The sequence below is a fragment of the Lepidochelys kempii genome, chromosome 2 (assembly GCF_965140265.1).
Source record: "Lepidochelys kempii isolate rLepKem1 chromosome 2, rLepKem1.hap2, whole genome shotgun sequence".
Classification (NCBI taxonomy): domain Eukaryota; kingdom Metazoa; phylum Chordata; order Testudines; family Cheloniidae; genus Lepidochelys; species Lepidochelys kempii.
In genome coordinates, this window is record NC_133257.1 from 89617638 (window position 1) to 89637771 (window position 20134).

General features: G+C 38.2%; 1 protein-coding gene across 1 annotated transcript in view; it reads left to right on the plus strand.

Moving 5' to 3' along the window:
• Positions 1–18831, plus strand: part of VAPA (VAMP associated protein A) — a 42334-nt gene extending 23503 nt beyond the window's left edge. The window contains exons 3-6 of the mRNA XM_073331611.1: positions 6920–7023; positions 10569–10649; positions 13958–14134; positions 15491–18831. Coding sequence (XP_073187712.1) covers positions 6920–7023; positions 10569–10649; positions 13958–14134; positions 15491–15649 — 521 coding nt within the window. The 3' untranslated portion in view covers positions 15650–18831. The remainder of the gene's footprint in view (positions 1–6919; positions 7024–10568; positions 10650–13957; positions 14135–15490) is intronic.
• The last annotated feature ends 1303 nt before the right edge of the window (positions 18832–20134 follow it).

Consider the following 20134-nt stretch of genomic DNA (forward strand, 5'->3'; position numbering starts at 1 on the left):
AATTATAGGGTTGGCCTATGAATGGGTCATAAACATTTGCTATTTTTACTTATTCATCTTGAGGGGGTCGGCTTCTAAACGAACCAGCTTATGATCGAGTATATATGGTACTATGTTTCTGACTTATTTTGGACAAGTTAACACATTCAAATGACCCTTTCTGTATAGGTGGGTGTGACATGAAAAAAAAAAATGTGGATCAAGATCAGATTATGCAGTAAGAAAGGAAATGGAAAGGTGGGATAGTGTGGGAAAGAGATGATGGGGGAGACTGATTTACAATCTGTTATAATCACCCATGATGAGTGTACGGAAGCAAGAGGGGAAGGTGGAAAGGGTCAGAGAAAAATTAATGATGCCCTTGCCCAAGAGAGGCATATTTTTGTTTATTATGTGCCCTCGGCTTGTAGTGGGACATCACTTTATGGCTGTGAAGTAATTACACTGTATTTGATATCTGATATAGTTAATGGCGCTTTAAAAATTAGGTGAAAACTTAGTTGATTGGATCATATTCCATATTTAAAATGATTAAGTGGACCGTATAATCAGCTCAATCACAGCATCACAAATCCACTGTGCAATAACTATCTTTTCCAAGTTATTTAGGTAGCCTAATGCTTTCCATTTATAAAAGGTTCGTAGTCTTTTCAAACAAGCTCTGACATGTCCATAGTTTTCAGCAGGCCTTTGAAATCCAGCAGAGGGAGAGCCCTGGGGCCAGACAGTGCCTTTTCTTTCTCCCATGAAAATTGGTTTGGTTTGGCTCGGACAGTTTTTTTTTCTTGTTGTTTGAAAAATTACCATTGCCTTTCTGCTACTTGTGTTGTCAGCAAAATTTTGGCAGCCTCCCAAAATAACTGGACGTGTGTATTTTGATCTAAGACTGGGTCCATGTTACCGCCATAGTAGCAGCACGCTGTACTGAGAATACTGGGAGCAGGCTGCCTCTCCAGGATCTGGGGAAAGGGGTGGACTCTCCCACGAGTGAGCAAATGGCTCTGGTAGCTCATCCCACTGCCCTGTGGGAGGGACCGCATGGGGAAGGAACTTCCTCATCTCCCATGAGGGAAGGGAGGAAGAGCCAGGTTGGCTCCTGACCACTTCCATGGACCCACCATATGGGTCCAGCTTATCATTCTTTTCCCCCTCTCCTAGACTGACTTGGTTATTTGGAAGGGGTAGGGAAGTAATCCCTTGCTAGGTGGTGTTCTAGGCTTGGGCAGAGCCATTCAGGCTCCTGTCTTGTCCTCCTTGGGGCTTCCAGAATCTGGGCTGGCCTTACCATGAGGCAAACTGAGGCAACTGCCTCAGTGCCAGACTGGGGGGGGGCGGTGCCGCTAGGACCCAGAGTGTAGATTTGTAATGTAAAATTGTCTGCTGCTGGTGTATATGTATTCTCTGCTCTAGATGCACAGAGATGGTGGAGTGCTGTGCTGGAGGAAGGAGGGCACAAGAGCTATAACAGGCAGGCAGGAGAAAAGGTGAGAGGGAATAACAGAAAGCAGCAGGAGCTGCAGGGAGAGAGAGGAGGAGGAGCCTCTTATGTACCTCTCTAGCACTCCCAGGAGCCTGGACTGATTAACACGAGCTTCTCAGGGAGCTTCCTGTTTCCTGCTGCTTCCCTGAACCCACATGAGGAGAACAGGCAGACAGCTGAAGTAGTAGGAGCCAGTTAGTCCCTTAAGACGCTGATATCTTCCCTCACTCTGGCCCTGCTACCAGCCTGCTTATTTGTCCCCTTCAGCTGAGTGTTGAGAGCCACTATAGCTGGCACAGAACAGCAGTCATGAGTGAAAGAAGAAAACGCCCCTCTGGGGCAGCATTCAGAAAAAGAAAGAAAGCAAAGGAAACTTTTCTATCTAAGCAGGAAGGAGCTCTCCTGAGATACAGACACACATATTCACGGTGAGCCTTCCGGCCCCAGTGAGGATGTGAGTGGTGAGGAGATGCCTGATCTTCCAGTTAGAGTGCAGGTGACCTGGCAGCTACTGCAGCATCCATATCTCCATCTCAAATTGATGTAACCGTGCACATTCCTGAAGAAAAGTGTAGATCAGAGAAGAGTGTGGTGGAGGTGCAAGAAACAGCTGCTGCCGAGATAAGTCTAGGTGATCCAGGACTGTGGACCCACTTGAGCGGTAGCCTGAGGGACTTCCTTGTACTGCATGGGTCACAGCAAGTGAAAAACTCCATGTTCCCCAAAGACAATGAAAATAGAAGTTTCCATCCAACACATTACTGGTGTGAAATCCCCTATGGTGACACAGTGGAGAGGCCATGGCTTATTACTCAAAAACCCAGAATGCTGCATACTGTTTTTGTTGCAAACTGTTCCAGTCTAACCTTCCAGCCACATTGGGTTCTACAGGAACAAAGGACTGGAAAACTCTGGCTAGAAATCTGGCATGCCATGAGAAGGCAGCAAATCACCAGAAAGCATTCCATAGGTGGAAACAGCTTGAGATGAGACTAAGGTTAAAGGCCACCATAGATGATCAGCTTCAAGAGAAGATTGCATCAGAGTCTCTTTACTGGCAAAACGTTCTGAAAAGGCTCATTGCCATGGTGAGAATGTTTACAACTCAAAACCTAGCACTGCATGGCAGTTCAGATCAGCTGTATGTGCCAAACAATGGAAACTTCCTTAAAATTGTGGAGCTGATGGTTGAGTTTGATGCTGTACTCCAGGAGCATCTAAGAAGAGTCACCACCCAAGAAATGTACACGCACCCCTACCTTGGAAAAACAATTCAAAGTGAGATCATACAATTACTGGCAACAAAAGTCAAACAGAAGATTGTGGCAGGTCTGAAGTCAGCAAGATGTTACTCTGTTCTTACTGCACACCTGACACCAGCCATATGGAGCAAATGACTTTAATGGTGCCTTTTGTTACAACAACAGAATCTAGTGAAAATGTTCCTGCAGTAGTGACTGTCAGAGAGCATTTTTTAGAATTATTGACATTGATGATACAACAGGAGCTGGTATGACAAATGTGCTTCTTAAAAAGCTGGAAGATACGGGAATTGCGATAGCTGAACTGAGAGGGTCAGGGTTACGATAATGGTGCCAACATGAGAGGAAAGAACAGAGGAGTGCAGACACGGATCCGAGAGTTAAACCCTCAAGTTTTTTTTTTGTCCCATGCAGTTCTCATTCATTGAACTTGGTGGTCAGTGATGCAGCATCAGCTTCTAGTGAGGCTGCTGAATTTTTTAATGTAATTCAAAGCATCTGTGTATTTTTCTCTGTCAACTCATCAATGGCAAATTTTGAAGCAACATCTGGGAACATCCTCTCTGACACTGAAACCACTGAATGCCACATGATGGGAAAGTCGAGTGGAGGCGATAAAGCCTATCAAACACCAGATTGGGAAGATAGATGATGCCATAGTTGCCATTATGGAGGGTAATGCTATGACAGGAACTGTTTGTGGGAGAACAGTGGCAGAGGGAAATGGAATCACCAGAAACATACATAACTTCAAATTTCTATGTGGCTTAGTGTTGTGGCATGATATACTGTTTGAAATAAATGTTGTAAGCAAGAGACTCCAAGGTGTTAACCTTGAAATATCTGGAGCAATGGAACAACTGGACAAAGCAAAGTCATACCTACAGTCTTACCGGTCAGATCAGGGATTTCAAAACGTTCTGAAGAGTTCACAGAAGCTGGCAGAGGAACTTCACACTGAAGCTATTTTCCCACCCATTCAAGAATACAAGAGTCACCGAAGAAGAAGACCTTTTGATTACGAGGCACGGGATAATCCCATAAGAGATCCCAAACAACAGTTCAATGTTGAATTCTTTAATCAGGTGCTAGATTGTGCAATACAGTCAGTTGAAGAACGTTTCGTGCAGCTCAAGGAACACACGAGTATATTTGGGATGTTGTATGATATTCCAAAACGCCTCACTATACCTGAAGAAGACCTACACCAGGGCACTAGAGACAGTGTTGACACATGATGACATGGGCGATATTGATGCGAGTGATTTAGGTGGATGAACTGAAAGCCCTTTCAAGATACATTTCAGCAGGATCAACTCCAAAGGCTGTTCTGGAATATATGTGCACAAATAAGGTGACCACCCTCTTTCCAAATGCTTTTGTTGCTCTGCGCATACTTCTAACACTTGTTGTAACAGTTGCCAGTGGACAATGCAGCTTCTCCAACTGAAGTTAATAAAAACACATCTATGCTCCACAATGACACTATCTCATAGAGCATGAGCTGGCCCAGACTGTGGACCTTCAGCAGGAAGCAGTTCAAATCTTTGCAACCAAGAAGGCATGGAAAGCACCACTTTGATTATTCAAACAGATAAAAATGCCAGTGTTTACTACGCAGAGAAGAAAAGTTACATTTACTGTTCAGGCATTTGAAAGTTAAGTGTTACTTAAAATTTTTGAACAAGGCATTTTAAGTTGTTAGTTCTCCTTTACTGGGGTAGGTAGCAGAGCAGTACCATGAGAGGAGTAGAAAAGGAAGGAAGGCAGAATTGAGACCTTCCAAAGTTTTGGCCCAAGCGAGGGGGCATGGGGGCGTCATTTTAGCTCCCCGCCTCCGGTGCCAAAATGTTGTGGGCTGGCCCTGTCCACAGTGTAGCAGGGAAGCTGCCAATGGAACAACTAGAGCAGCTATTTTTCTTCCTCCTTGTGGTGTGGCAGGAGCCAGTGGCGGAGCTTCTGAGAAACAGCAACAGGGATGTGGGGAGCAGATGCTCAAAGCACTCCTGATTCACGTTGCTAATTATGTTGGTGCTGCTTGAGAAGTGGCTGAAGGAGAATGGGGAGGCTGATTCAAACAGTGCTGTTTAAAAGTTGCTGAGTACAGTTCATGGGGCAAATTTTTAATTTATAGTCAAATACAAATTTTCTTCTTAACAGTTGTCCTTGAAGAGAAGAAGTTGGGCTGCTGTTATGCAAGAGGTAGCTCACAGCCCATAGAGTTTCTTCAGTGATTCCTACGTCTAGACCAACAATTTATGGTTGAGCTAGAGCATTTCACTGAGACACACCTTGAGTAAAAGACTCCCTAGGTACATCTGCTTTGCCCAAAAAAAGACAAAAACCCAAGACCCCGGGTCAGGAGTCTGAGAGCACGGGTCAATTGACTGGGGTCATACTACAGGACTAAAAAGTAGTTCCAGCCTGAGTGGGAACATCTACCCTGCTATTTTTAGTTCCATAACGCTAACCCAAGTCAGTTGACTCAGGCTCTGAAACTCACTGCTGTGGTTTTGCAGTTTAGACGTATCCGCTAAGAGTAATGGAGAACTTGTCTTATTTCCAAGACTGTGCTAACTTCACCTTTCAGCCATTTTATCTCATTATGCTGTTGTCCTCTAGTATCAGATATCTTTTCCTTGGGCAGTCAGTTTATAGATTTGTCATCAAGATTCCACTTGACCTTTTCTTTAGTAAATTAGGTTGAGCTCCTTTAGAGTCTCATAGTAAGGTGTCTTTTCCAGGCACAAATCATCCTTCTAATTCTCCTCTGAACCTCTCCAGTTTTTCAACATCCTTTTTGAAGTGTAAACACCAGTACTGGACATAGTATTCCAGCAGTTGTTTCACCAAATGCCAAACACAGAGGTAATATCACACTTTACTCCTGCTTGATTCCCCCAGTTAATACAGTCAGGTATTTTAATAGCCCTCTTTGCCACAGAATCACACTGGATGGTTGTGTACAGTTGGTTATATACAATGACCCACAAGTCCTTTACAGAGTTGCTGCTTTCCAGACTCTAGTTCCCTATTCTGTAAGTATGGCTTGTGTTCTTTGTCCCTAGATGTATTGTCTAGGATTTGGCTATATTAAAAGGCAGATCTCACACCATGTTGCCAAATGTGTTAAAGCTTGAAAGAGAGCCTTGCACCCAACTCTGTCAGAAATTTTTATTTAAATAGGATTAAAAACCCCCCAAATATTTTAAACCGTCTGAACAAAAATTTCTTTACTTCTTGGTTGCTCTAATTTCAGTCGCTTATCATTATTCTAATCCTATTAGGTTCTCAGTCATCCATAGAAAAACAGGGTGGTGAAAACTTTATATTTCTTTATGTAGAAACAAGAAATGTCATCACCATTTTTTGGGTGATAGGAAGGTGGGAAACAATCATTCAGACTTTGTGAGCCAAAGATTTCTATTTTAAAAAGTTACCCCCACTTACAAGACATTGGTGACATAGCCAGTGCCAGAGAGTGTCTGCATAGTGTGGATCCTCTTTTTACATAATATATTTTTAAATCAGCATTTTGATTCTAGGTATGGAATATGGTTGAACTTATGGGTAACCAGCATCAAAGGAGAATGGGCCAGTACCTGCTTGTCTGCCATTGTACTGTCCTCTCCAGAGAGGAAGAGGCAAGCTGGCCCAGCTAGCACCCATCTTCAGAAAACTCTTTGGAGTAGATAGTGATTGTAACTACCATCATGTATATTTGGGGTCTGTTGTCTTTACATTCACTTAAATCACAATATGTGTTTCTGACTATACAGACAGCAAATTATGATCCCTTAGTTTGTATTGCAGAGGAATTAAAAATGGATTGAAGGAAATTAAACTTTTTTGTTCTTTATCTTAAATATTTTCTGGTACTGGTAGAAATTAAAAAATATTCTGCCTGTTTTTAGTGTTGGATCAAAACAGTTTATTATAAATATGGGCTTTAAGTGTTGTAAATTCTAGGATTTATATAATTGTAAGACTTGTTTCCAGTTGACAGCTGTTGCTACAGTGTATTCCTCCCTACCGCACTTCCAACACTTCATTTGCGTTGTGGCTTTGTTAATGGCCAGTCAAGTGAGAACTGAATTAAAGCTAAAATCATTTAATGCAAGCATATTAATCATCAGTTGAAGAACCATGAATAATCTTATATTTCGTTTTTGTACAGTAATGTTACAGCCTTTTGACTATGACCCAAATGAGAAAAGTAAACACAAGTTTATGGTACAGACAATCTTTGCACCACCAAGTACTTCAGATATGGAGGCAGTGGTAAGTAAACATATTAACATGAATATGCTGCCTGCTTAAAATTCAGTTTCTGCTGTAATAGATAAACATGTTATGTTCAAATATAAGTAATTCTTACTCTGGAACAAAACTCAGACATGTTCTGAAGAACTCTCTGACTACTGTGAATAAATGATCCAAGGTTTTGAATCACAAATGCATAATCATGTCATTAGTGCTTGTGACTTGCTTAATGAGTTTTGTTTGAAAGTTATTTATGGGGGCTTGGTGAATAGCAGGCAAATTGAATGTGAATGACATGCAGATGAATTAGTTTTGGGTATTACAGCATGGACCTACTGATCCTTGCAGTCAGTTAACAGACAGTAAACAGGGTTAGTGTGAAGGACTTCAAAGAAAGTGTGAGGTGGCAAGTTCTAACATGAGAATGGCATTACTGGATGTAAAAGAAGTTCAGCTGGGACAGTCTAATGGGAATCAAAATAGTCTAGTGGAGAAGATAAAGCCTTCTTCTATAGGAAGACTATGAAGGCAAAAATATGTACAGACTACAAACTCGCTTTCTATTCTTGTAGAACTAAACACATACCTGAGGTTGAGCTGACATACATGATTGGTGGGATATGTACCCTTTAGTCTTTGAAGTACAGCTATTTTCTGGAAAGCAGTGCCCTTACATGACTCCAGGCACTGTCTTCTAGGAAGAAAAGCCACCATGACAGATCCAGGAAGTGGTGGATGGTCCATATTTCTGGAGATATTTGTTCCATTACTGTTAATTCTGGAGGCTCTTCTAACCTCAAGGCCTCAATGTCTCCTTCAGGAGACAGAGTCCCCAAGCCCCAGTGATCTGGTAACCATGTGCCTTCAGATTCAGAGGATGAGTCTGAGGCTCTTGCCACTGGTGCTGGTTTCAAGAACTTTCTTGGTCAGCCCTGGTGCACTCCAAGATGATCATCTGGGTAACTCAGAGTACAGAAAAGGGCAAAGGCCAGAAACCAGGTTTCATAAAAAATTAAATTCACTAGGGCTCAGCAGGCTTGTACTGTATCTCCTTTTCATCAGAAACTGAAGAGTTCAGTATGGCCTCTTTTCATCAGAAGTAGTCATAATCCACCAGATTTTGTTAAAGCTTCTGGAGAGTTTAGCCAGAATCTGCCTCAGTGGAGCTTCCTGCCTGTTTTTTGTCCCAACACCATGCTCTGTTGGATCCTGGTTGCATGGATTATTGGCATTATCCAGGAAGGATATAAAAATCCACTTCAGAAACATTATTTTAAATTATCACTCTTGAAAATATAGTAACTCTCAATGTCCCTCTGCTCTAAAGCTGCAGAAAATTAATCATTTTGGTTGTAAAATGCTGTACAGCCAAGTTTAAATGCCTCTGGGAAAAAAAGAGGGGGAAGGGATTTTATGGAATATGGCTTATTCAAACTGATTCTGTTTATCTGTAATGCTTTCATCTCTTAAGAACATTTCAGAAGCCCTCTTAGTGCAAGGCAAATCACAAACCTCAGATCTGTTTCCACCTCCATGGAATTAATTACATGCACATACCAAGTACTGTTGCTCAGTTTGGACTCTAGCAGAAGTCAGTATTTGGAATAGCCTAGGGGTGCATGGAGTTTTACAGACATTTAATGTTACAGAACTCTGTCACTCTTTAGGAGCTTTTCAAGATACCTGTTTGTCTTCCCTTTAGCTTTTTTTTTTGACAAATTGATTAAAACTTGCACAGTTTTTAATAATATATATGTATTTTAAAGAGTACCTCTCTTATCCACATCACCATTAAATTACCATTTTCAAAGTGTTCACTTTGATTATTAAAAATTGTATGTTGTCTTCATTTTTTCTTTAGGCATCCCTTGAGCATAGTTACCTGTAATGGCTATTTTTTGAAGATGAACACCTCAACAGATTCTTCAACCAATTTCATTTCAACAGAATTGAGTGATTTGTAACTGGTTAATGTTTTACTGTTTTGAATATTGTTCCCTTAAGAATAATTTGATCTCCAATTCAGAGGGAATTGGCTTGGCGTATTGGGCCATTATTCGCCGCAAAGTGGCGCAAGATACGCCCATGCTGGAACCAGCAGCTCAAAAATTGATCACAGGGAATTGCTCTGTGTTCCTACACAGCAGCAGGAGACCCAAGGGCAGTTATTTGTTGAGGTGTATATCTTTGTAGTACAATTACAGGTGAGTAATTTTAAGTGTTTCAAGGTGGAGGGACATGAAGTAGCCACCAGAAAGCTAGATTGTTGTCTGAACCGGTTTTCTGTCTGGGCAGGAGTTTATACCAAGCAAATTATAACAACTTTGAAATATTAAATCTGTTTCAAAAAAATCAAATGCCTATGAAAGACACACTGTGTATTTAAAGTGGACATCCAAAAAATTATCTTACATACTATTTTCCTCAACTGATTTATATAAAATTTACACCGTTAACAGACATTAATATAGACAGACATTGTTAACAGACATCTGATAGGAATATCAGATCAGTGCTCAGTAATGCTTAATATTATTAGTGTCCTGAGATGCCTTTATAAATGTTCTTTATATTCTATTTAACAGGTAAGTCAGTATGTAATACCTCTTTGTGTTCATTAGTGTGTCATAGTAACACTTATATCTCTTTGGGAGTGATTTGACTAAGCTCTGCCCCCTAGTGGACATGTACAATTTTTGAAGATGTTCTGAATCTTAAAGCTTGTAGGGGGCCATCTTTGTTTACAGTTCTTAGGAGGAAGTCTTGAGTGTTTTTAAACTTTAAAGGCTTACTTAGCCATAAAAAGGGTGTTTGGCAGCAGGAGAGGGTTGGGAATAGTTATGGATGCTTTCAAGAATTGCAGCTGACATCTGGAACTCAGTAAGTCTAAGACATATTTTAGGTGGCAGTATTTTAAATGTCAGTTGTCTGGAAGTAGGAGATATTCCAGCCTTTCTTGTAGTTGGGTATATTTGACAGTGTACTAAAATTAAAAATGTTTATCAGCTGCTATGAAATATTTCTATAGGCCCAAACAGTAATGTATTAAAAGCTGCAAAATGGTAATTAGTTCAGAAATTTAGGGTAAGGAGAACTAATTTATTCATAGATTCCAAGACCAGAAGGGACCACTGTGACCATCTAGTCTGACCTCCTGTAGTAATAAAATTACTCTGAAAGGTGTTTTTGAAAATATAGAGTCTTGTTAATGAGATAATACTGCCATTATAAAATACAGTACAGACTTTTTTCTGTATTTTAGCAAAACATCTTTTAGTTCTTTGCTTTTAAAATCAAGTTATTTCATAATGTTGCATTCTGTTCTTCATCTTTATTTCTAGACCTTAGTTTTTGCACATCTCTATCTTCCATTATTCATTATAATTTGTAGAATAATGGTGATGAGAATTGTTTAAAAGCTAGAATCTGAAAATTGTAGCTGAAATAAAAGTAATATTCAGCTTGAGTATTGAGAAGGTATAAAAGCAAATCACTTAAGAAATACTTGCATTTGGTGTGCATGAACCTTGTACATTAAATAACCATAAAAATTGTCATTTTAGTGGAAAGAGGCAAAACCGGATGACCTAATGGACTCCAAATTGAGATGTGTGTTTGAAATGCCCAACGAAAATGATAAACTGGTAAGTCAGAAACTAAGTGACGTTATATTAGCCTTTTAAGTTCTTGCAGCAATTTCAGTTTATCTTGGATCTGAGTGTTTTTAAAGATGCTATGTAAATAAATATTGTGCTGAATGTCCCAGATACCAAAAGTAAGAAAATTAGCAAACAGGTAACCTTAATTTTAAAAAAAGTGTTTTCTTAACCCCTAAACACATTGCTAGCTTGCTTTTTGCAGTCTTTCACTATGTGATATGGTTTTACAAAACCTGAACATGCTCTTGAGATAAATGGTTAGCTCTGCAATATTGGAGCCATATTTTTTAAAAGCAATTGAGCTTACCCCCATACTATTCTCCATTGGGGTTCCTTGTATTTTTACACCTCCGTATAATACAGGCTATGTTGTCTAATGCAGGAGTGTATTTGTCATCTAACTTGAATAGACCTGGAAATAGGGGAAGGAATGGAAATTTAATATTTATTTGACAAGTGTCCCTCTTTTATCCTATAGCTTTTATTTCGTATTCCCACATATTCCCCTTTTACTTTAATTAACTTTACCATTCTGGTGATGAACTGAATGACTTAGTATACAATTAGAGAGACAAGGTGGGTGAGGTAATATCTTCTGTTGGACAAACTGAGTTTGACCTGAAGTAGAGGTTGGTGTAGCTCAAAAGCTTGTATTTCACTAGCAGAAGCTGGTCCAATAAAAAAACACCTACCTTGTGTGTCCAGTATTCCTGGGACCAACATGGCTACAACAACACCACTGCAAACCTGAATGGAAATTGTTATACCATATTAAGTGAACATACTGGTGTACAGTTGGTGAGCTGTGCTAAATAAGCCTTTGCCTTGGTGGAATAACATTCTGTGGATACAGTTAATACAAATTGTGGTGTGACCCTTACAGATGGTACAACAGATGGTACAACATTTAGAACTTGTGAGTTTTCAGAATATTAATAGATAAACATTGCATTAATTTTCAGCCCTGATTTTGATGCTTTAACATTCTTGGCTGTTTCAATAGATTGGATAAAACAAATGAGACTTTTCAGTATTGTGTAAGACTTTTTTCATACACTCAAACTTAATTTTAATATTTGAATATTAATGAAAGTATTGATGTACATTTAAAAATTAACTTTAATCAGTCATTTCAGACCTGTAATTTTGAATTCATTTTTCCTCAAAAAGAAGGTGCTGTGCTTGGGCTTAGTACAGTTACTCTTGGGCCCTGTGCCCATCTTTCAGGTTAGTGGTAAGGAAGGGGGAGAGATGCAACCTTTTACCCGTCTGCACCAAAATCCACTCAAATTGTGTGGCACATGGTCATTTCAAGCTCTTTAAATTGAAGAGGCCATGTCCTGTTTGCGCTATCGGACATTCAAAATAACATTAATTTGCTGTCAGTTCCTCAGAAATTACAAGGGAGAAGGACTTTGAAGAGTAGAACTCCCAGGCCTGTGTATTGTCACATCTGATTTGGGAACTGTCTCTGCATTCATAAGCCTAGGCAGGGGTTTTGCAGACAACAGCCTCATTCACTTCAGAGCCCTAAGAGTCATCCATCTTGTCCACGGAGTGAGGCAAAAGTTCATTGGAAAAAATAGTATGTGGTCATATAATTAAAGTCTGTATTATAATGGATACGCACAAATTAAAGTTGCAATTAATTGTATAAAACTAACAGCAGAAGCAAACTTTTTGTACTTTCTGTAACTTGGTACCTTTATATTACTGCTTGTACATAATGTTTATGTTTTTCTGAGTAGCAGCGTGGGGTTGCAGAACCTAATCCTTTAGCCGTTGGTTTAGTCACTCCCTTAAATCTTGCAATGAGAAATCTGCCAAGTACTGAGGGTATGGCTCACCTGCCACCTCAGGATTTACCTACACCAAGATACAAGTATTTCACTCCAGTGAGCAGCAACTTTCTTCAGACACCTATCAGTTATAGCCAGAAGATTGACATGAAGGAACCAGTCAGTGAGGTCAGACAGCAGAAGAAGCAGGTTTGTTCCAAGGAGCTAAAAGCTATAGGGTTCTAGAGGAGTCTGTTTATTGCTGGTTTGTGAGCTAACTAGAATTACTTTAAAACACACTAAGTGCCATATCATGCTCTCCTCACACAAGTAATTCTGTTGAATCCAATGGATACAACCTATGGAAGACCGCAGGATTTGGCTCTTAGGCTCTTTATGACCATTCAGTAGAATATATTGTAAAATGTAAGCAGGTGTAATGAGATAACCAGTAGCAGTTTTGAGTTGTTACTAATGAAGTTCAGTTAATTATAAAGAACTTTGTTTTTTCTGCATATTGAAATCAAGATATCTTCTGTTTTTACATAATTGCCATATTAAGTTTAAATAGTTATAATCTTTGATTTGGTATTTAACTTTCAGACTGCTTACTTGCTATTTGAAGAGGTGCAATATAGAGTGGTGACCTAAGTAAAAGTGCCTGCATAGTTAATCAGGAAAAAATACAGTAGTGTTAACATAATTTACTATGATATTAATTACTATTATCTCCAGTAGTGTTAGCATGTGGTTGCTTTGTTTTATAAATCCATTTAACTGTATAGTTAATCCAGGTCACCACTGTATGGATTAGGATTTTTAATGTCCACTGGAGATTGTTTAGATTCCCACATCCCTGCTCTAGACATTAGACTCCTGGATTCTATTTCCAGCTTTGTCACAGTCTTGTTGTGTGACCTTGGGCAATCACTTAACCTCTTCGCTTCTCTTCACCCGTATTCAAAATGAGTGGAATCCTTCCTCTCAGAGATGCTGAGAGATTTAATCAATATTTGTAAAGTGCTTTGAGCTTCTTGCATGAGAAGCACTCAAAGTGCAAAATATTTTTATTTCTTTATCATACCTCAGTCTTTAACCGAACTTCTGTGTCCTGAATTTCATCTTTCTAATTTTAGCCATTTTTTTATTGCTTCCTATTACTTAATTTTTTTTCTTTTCCTTTGATATAAAAATGGAAGTTCACATCTTATGTTGTTGTTTTGATGCCTGTTGGGTCAGTGTTAACTCAAGAAGTATAAGGATTGGCTTTTTTCTCAGAGGCACTAGCGCTAAATGCAAACAATGCTATGTTCTTGTGCTTTTTAATGCTCTTACTAATGAGAACTGAAAACTTGAAAGCACAAGCCTTGCTGTGTTTTGGATGACCTCAGATATGAACTTCATTTGAAATACGTTGTAGCAGTAGTTTAATTTTTTTCAATTTTTATATTAAGCTGTAAATATTTCTTTGGATCTAGAAAATTAAAATTCTCAGGTTTTTCTTAATATTTGCAGAATGATGTAGAAGCAAGCAAATCTGCCCCAGTCCTGAATACATCTAAACAGGATGGACCGATGCCAAAACCACATAGTGTCTCTCTTAATGATACTGAAACAAGGAAACTAGTGGAAGAGTGCAAAAGACTTCAGGCTGATGTGATGAAACTGTCAGATGAAAATCGGCACCTGAGAGTAAGTTCTGTTCTAATGAGTTTCAGATTAAAATTAGTTTCTCTTAAACAGGTGATTAAAAGACATAGATTTGTATAAATGCATGCAGATAAAACTTAACTTTTGAAGTTTTATCTGCATAAAACGTAAAAAGGGGAAATACTTTGGGGAATACTACTTAGAATGAACAAAGTCTGTTCTGGAAGGTAGGTACAATTATCTGCGTAACAAGGATCATCTGCTATATAATTTTCTTGTTCTTCTAAGAAATAGGGATTGATCACACGTAGCTATTCCTTCAGTAGCACTGTTAGCTAAGCTATCACTTCTCTCCTCATCTAAAAACTCCACTTCTGTGTCAATTTCAGAAGTAACTGAGCTTACTTTTAAACCTGTTTATAAATTATCTAGGAATTATTATTCCATGATGCAAGAATGTGTGCAGCACAAGTTAATGTTAAATGTAAATGCTCATCAGTTGTTTATGGTCAGTATCTTTTTCTTTCCACTGATGAGAATTTGAAACTATGCCAGTTATATATATATATATATTTTAAAATGTAGTGGAATAAGAAGTACCATTTTCTGAGGTGGCACTCAAACATCCTGAGTGTCTTTATAGTTTCTACTGCATTACAGCTTTTCATAAAAACTCACTATTATCTGTGTTCACAATATTTTGGGTCTATTCATTAGATACTCAAGTGCATATAGCTGAGAACCAATGCAACAGCATTGCAGATCACAGAAGTTTAGCTTACAGAATCACTTGATTGTTCACTTACTAGTTGTGTTCAGTGTGGTGTTGCTTTCTGCTGGCTTTGTGTAGTAGTATTACTTCCAGAATTATAACTTATCAGTACACAATTATATGTTGTCATTGTAGCTGTTGGGTATATGACAGTTCCTATATTGTCAATAATATTTTAATGTATAAAGAAATCTGAAATAAAGCTAATTCCTAAACAGTAGTTGTGATATCCGAGCACACAGGGAAACCACAAAATATAAATATTAGCTATTGGGGTGTTTCCGTTACTAAAAATTTTTGTATAAATTAAAGATGGATTTTTCAGTGTGCAAGGTAAGAGTTTTATTACTTTTACTAATAGTTATACACAAAAACAGGGTGGAATACATGTGGATTAGGTATTGGAAAAGAGAATTTGTAACTTGATAAATGTACACTTATTTGGAATCTTGCAGTATCTTGGTTCTTTTCAATTTAAAAAGTAATAGTACAGCTCATCTTCTAAAATAATTTTGTATGACCTTGTTTAAATACTTACCGAAGAGATTCAGTCTCCTGGTTAAATTTTCACCATTCAGACTACTATGATTGCATATTCATGAATTTCTTCCATGTGTCCTTTTCAGGAGGAAGGCTTGAGGCTCAGAAAGGTAACACACTCCGATAAATCTGGATCACCCACAGCCTTGGCCCTCAGAGAGAATGGCTCCAATCCTCTTCCTTCACTTCTCGTTGTAATTGCAGCCATTTTCATTGGATTCTTTCTAGGGAAATTCATCTTGTAGAGGGGGAGAGAGAGAGAGAGAGAGAGAAGCATGCAGAGTGCAGCTTCCTTTTTTTTTTTCTTGGCCAGAAAAAGATTTGTTTACCTACCACTTCATTGGTAGTATGGCCCAGGTGACCATTTTTGTGTACAGCGTCATACAGGCTTTGCCTTTAACGATCTCGCACGGTTAGAAAACACAATTTAAAAAAAAAGACAAACTGTTCGGCTGCTGGACAAAATTGTACATTAAATCATCAATAGCAGGTGTCAGTTGCACATTCAGTCCTTTATGAAAATTCATAAATAAAGAATTGTTCTTTCTTTCTGTGGTTTTAATAAGAGTTTAAAAATTGTTCAGAGTCTTGTAAATGTTATTTTAATAATCCTTTAAAATTTTATCTGTTGCTGTTACCTCTTGGAAAAATGATTTATTAGATTGCTAATCCCACTTGTTCAGGAATATGACGAGAGGTTTTCTGGGGGGAAATGGTGCCTCTTACTGTGTAAATTTTCTCCTTTACCTTACTTTGCTAATATCATGGCAGAATTTCTTTCTTATCCCTTGTGAGGCAGTTATTGGCAGTTTTTCATCCTTACAATCCTGTCCCATGATATTTAACATTAAAACAGAAATAAAATTAACAAATTTTCTGCTGGGTAGCCTGTTTGTGTGTCATACTTTTAGAGGGATTCCTAACAAATTCATTGTTCATGGTAATTTGCTACTTGTAACAAATGGATATTTTTCAATTTACTTTCAATCTTTGGCTAAGACTGTTGTATTTGAAGCTCGAAAAAAACATTAAGGGTTCCCATTCTATTTATGAAGTTCTGAATGGTTTTTTGGCTGCTTTCAGCTATAGAAAAGATAATTATCTAACTTATTTTGAGACATGGAGATAATGTGGGTATCCAGCAGGTATAAATATTGGGAGACAAATGTTTTCAGTATCTGGTATTTAAATATTTATACTTGGATTGTGTGGGTGTATAACAGTCAACCTTCTGTTGCATCTTTGGGTCTGTTGAGTGTCTTCCAGGGGCTGATTCTCCTTTGGTTTCATAAAGGGTACATCATTCAAGTTTACTAATCTATCAGTTCTCTTTGTAACTCCATTTTAACTGATTTTCTTAAATAAATTTTTTTCTATTCAAATGCCCCTAATGAATTTCCATGATGCAGAGGAGTTGATTGCTGAGCAAGCCTCAATTATTTAACTTCCCAGAAAAACAAACAAACAAAAACTTTCATGCAACTCTTGGTAAATCTGCCTGTTGTTAACCATGTATATCTAAGTTTTAGAGAATGCATTTTTTGGGTCTGAAATGCTTCCCTGCACTTAATCTTATGTCTTGCCTCATTTCTGATATACAGGTCATAAAACCAAGTAGGTGGTAGCATTGGAAAAAAATATATCCATACTTCTGACTAAGCATAATCCAACACAGGGAATTACTTGTAAACTGACAAATTCTGGAAGGGATATACTCCTGTAAGAAAAATTGTGTATGTACTTGGACAGCTTGACTTGATGTGGTGCAGCTAAGTGTGTTAGACCTTGGTGTATACACACATTGTGTAGCTGAGAAAAATGTTCTAGGGAAACATTCATTATCTTGGTTGCCTTTGATTTCTCGTGCTTTTTTAATGAAAAATATAATTACATCATGTTCTGTCATTGCTATCTGTGGTAAACTTTTATAAAAAACATCTTGCATATGTACAAGGAAGACAACAAAGAAAATACAAATAGTGCTTATCTTTTCACTTAAAAGCATGCAAGTACAGATGTTTCCATTTGTATGTTCCAGTATCTGCATTCAAGTCTCCTCTCACCTTAATGACTGGAAAAGTATTCTAAAGTCTTGATTATTTTGATTCCATTGGTTCAGAAACCAATACAATTCTCCAACTTATGCTCTGTCAAAATGGTGATACATCTGACTGTATAAGCCTGTTCCTTAAAGGAAAGCTGATAACATGTAAAGTAACCGAAAAGGTATAGTGTGCAGGATGTAGTTTGCTTCGGACAAAGCAGTCATAAACGAGTGTATGCAAAGATTTGTAATAATGGCCAGCATTTTCAGGGCTACAGAGCAGAGAGAGTCATTTCTCAGTGCAGCCCATTTATGTTGGATGTCTGGCATCAGTACTTTAGAATGGAAAAGGGCACCTATATTGAGATAAAAATGATTATAAAATCAGCCAATTAATACGAATTTTTATAAATACAAAGCAGGTGGAAATTGTGATGGTTGAAGTAATATGTGCAGACTAAAAGTGCAAACAGGCATCGTAACAATATACGTAACATGAGGTGCTCCTGATATAAGGAGACTCTTTTTTGGTTTCCAGTAATCCTTCATAGCTGTATATAAAATGTAATGCTAAAACTATTTTGCTCTCAGGAGTGACTTTGGATGAGATCAACTGTATTCAGTGAATTATGTAATATGGATTAAATTGTTTGTCTGTTCCTGAAATGGTTAGAACTTCTTACTTTGTGTGCCTGCTTACTTGTGTATGTCAGCATGGGGAAATATAATCCCCACTGCTAATAGAGTACGGTTAAATGATAAAGGCCATAAAGTCATGTATGAAGTTAAATGTACAAGTTTCCCAACTTCTTTTTTTGTTTGTTGGAGAACACAGATTGCATTTTTGCTTGCCCACTCGGGCAAGATGTTAACAAAAACCTCTTGATCCCAAATACGTAGTACAGTATGTTAAATTTTTTATGGATATAGCACTTTAAAAAATGTATAACACTTAAGAAATTCAGCTAAATAGAAAATACTTCATTGTCTTTTAATGCATTTCTGTAGTAATTTAGATCCCAAATTTAAGCTACTTCAGAATTACGCTAGTAAATTAGCCTCCCACCTTATCGAGCACATTTTAAAAAATACTCTGCAACTTGCACCAATGTGCAATCTTTTTGTGCTTCCTACTGCTTCTCTAAAAGTAGTGGACAAGCACTGTCCGTCAGAGCCTTGCATGTTCCTGCTATGATTGAAGCGGATGTGCATACAGGAAATAAACTAACAAAACATTAGCTTGAGCTCTGTTAGTGTCTCTCAGGGGGCAAATGGCCTTTGCCAAATGGGAAAGGATAACATCAGTAAGCAAAACTTCTTATAAAGGTTTTAAGGATATTACAAAGCATAAAGTGTTAATAAACTATTAAAAATGTGACAGTGTCTTTTTTTGTTTTGAGACTCACTGATTCGAGTTGATACAGTAGATCTGTGTTTCCATGCCAAATAGGTGTACCTAGTTTGCTGTACAGCTTACCATACTGCCTTGTTTGTTATAGTTAGTGTTGATAAATAATTTAAGCTTAAAGTTAGCAGTAAACTGTTAGTGATCATTTTTCACATGTTGGATAGCCAGATACAGTAAGCAAACTAAAAATATTCTGAGTGTTGTAGTAAAAGTATAATATAACATACCTTCTTTTGTATTTATATTGGAGCCCTCTGGGCTTATCAGTTTCCTTTTATACTCATCCAACAGCCTTCTGACCGATGGAGTGTACTGCTTTAGTAAGTAGCAAAGTCCCCCTGTTGCACTTTCTAGGAGTCTAAATTGCTTCATAAATCCAGACTGCATCTGATTTACTCCAGAATATACCACCTCTCACTGTGAGATATTATCCTCTTATTTCACAGAAAAGATCATCTGCAGCCAGACTAAAACCCCATATAGACAACCAAGACCAACAAGCAGAATCCATGAACAGAAACACAAAACACTCTTTTCAAGAATTCAATCAATTTCCACAAATTCCCAGAAATCATGGAGTATTGATGGCAGTTGGCATATAATCTTTACTAATTGACCCCTGCCTTTCTTGGATATTAAAAAATAGAACCTCCATTTTCTAAGCAAGCAGATCAAAAAGATAGCAAATAATCTCTGCTGTCACAGGTCAGCTGTCAGTCTCTAAGATCCTTCAGAGTAGCAGCCATGTTAGTCTGTATCTGCAAAAAGAAAAGGGTATTTTCCACTGCATGCATCCTATAAAGTGAGCTGTAGCTCACGAAAGCTTATGCTCAAATAAATTTGTTAGTCTCTAAGGTGCCACAAGTCCTCCTTTTCTTTTTAAGATCCTTCAGTTACACTTCAGGCTCGGGCATGGTACTGAGACAGCACTTGTTACTTTGGATGACCTATCGATAGACAATGGAATTAACATCCATACTTAACCTGCTGGACCTTTGTGGCATTTGGTTCCATAGGTCACCAAATATAAGTGTCCTGTCTTCAAGAAGCTGTATGGTTGAATGGAAACATCCTGAAATTGCTCGAGTCCCTCCTTTCAAATGGAATCTAGTGAATCATTGTGAACTACTGGTCCTCCATCTCCAAAGTGCTTGCCTATTGAGTCCTACAAAGCAGTTCTCTCCTCATCTTATTCAACATCTGTGTGAAGGCACTGGGAGAGATGGTGAGACAACACAGGCTGATATGTCGATAGTACACAGGTGACATCCTGCTCTA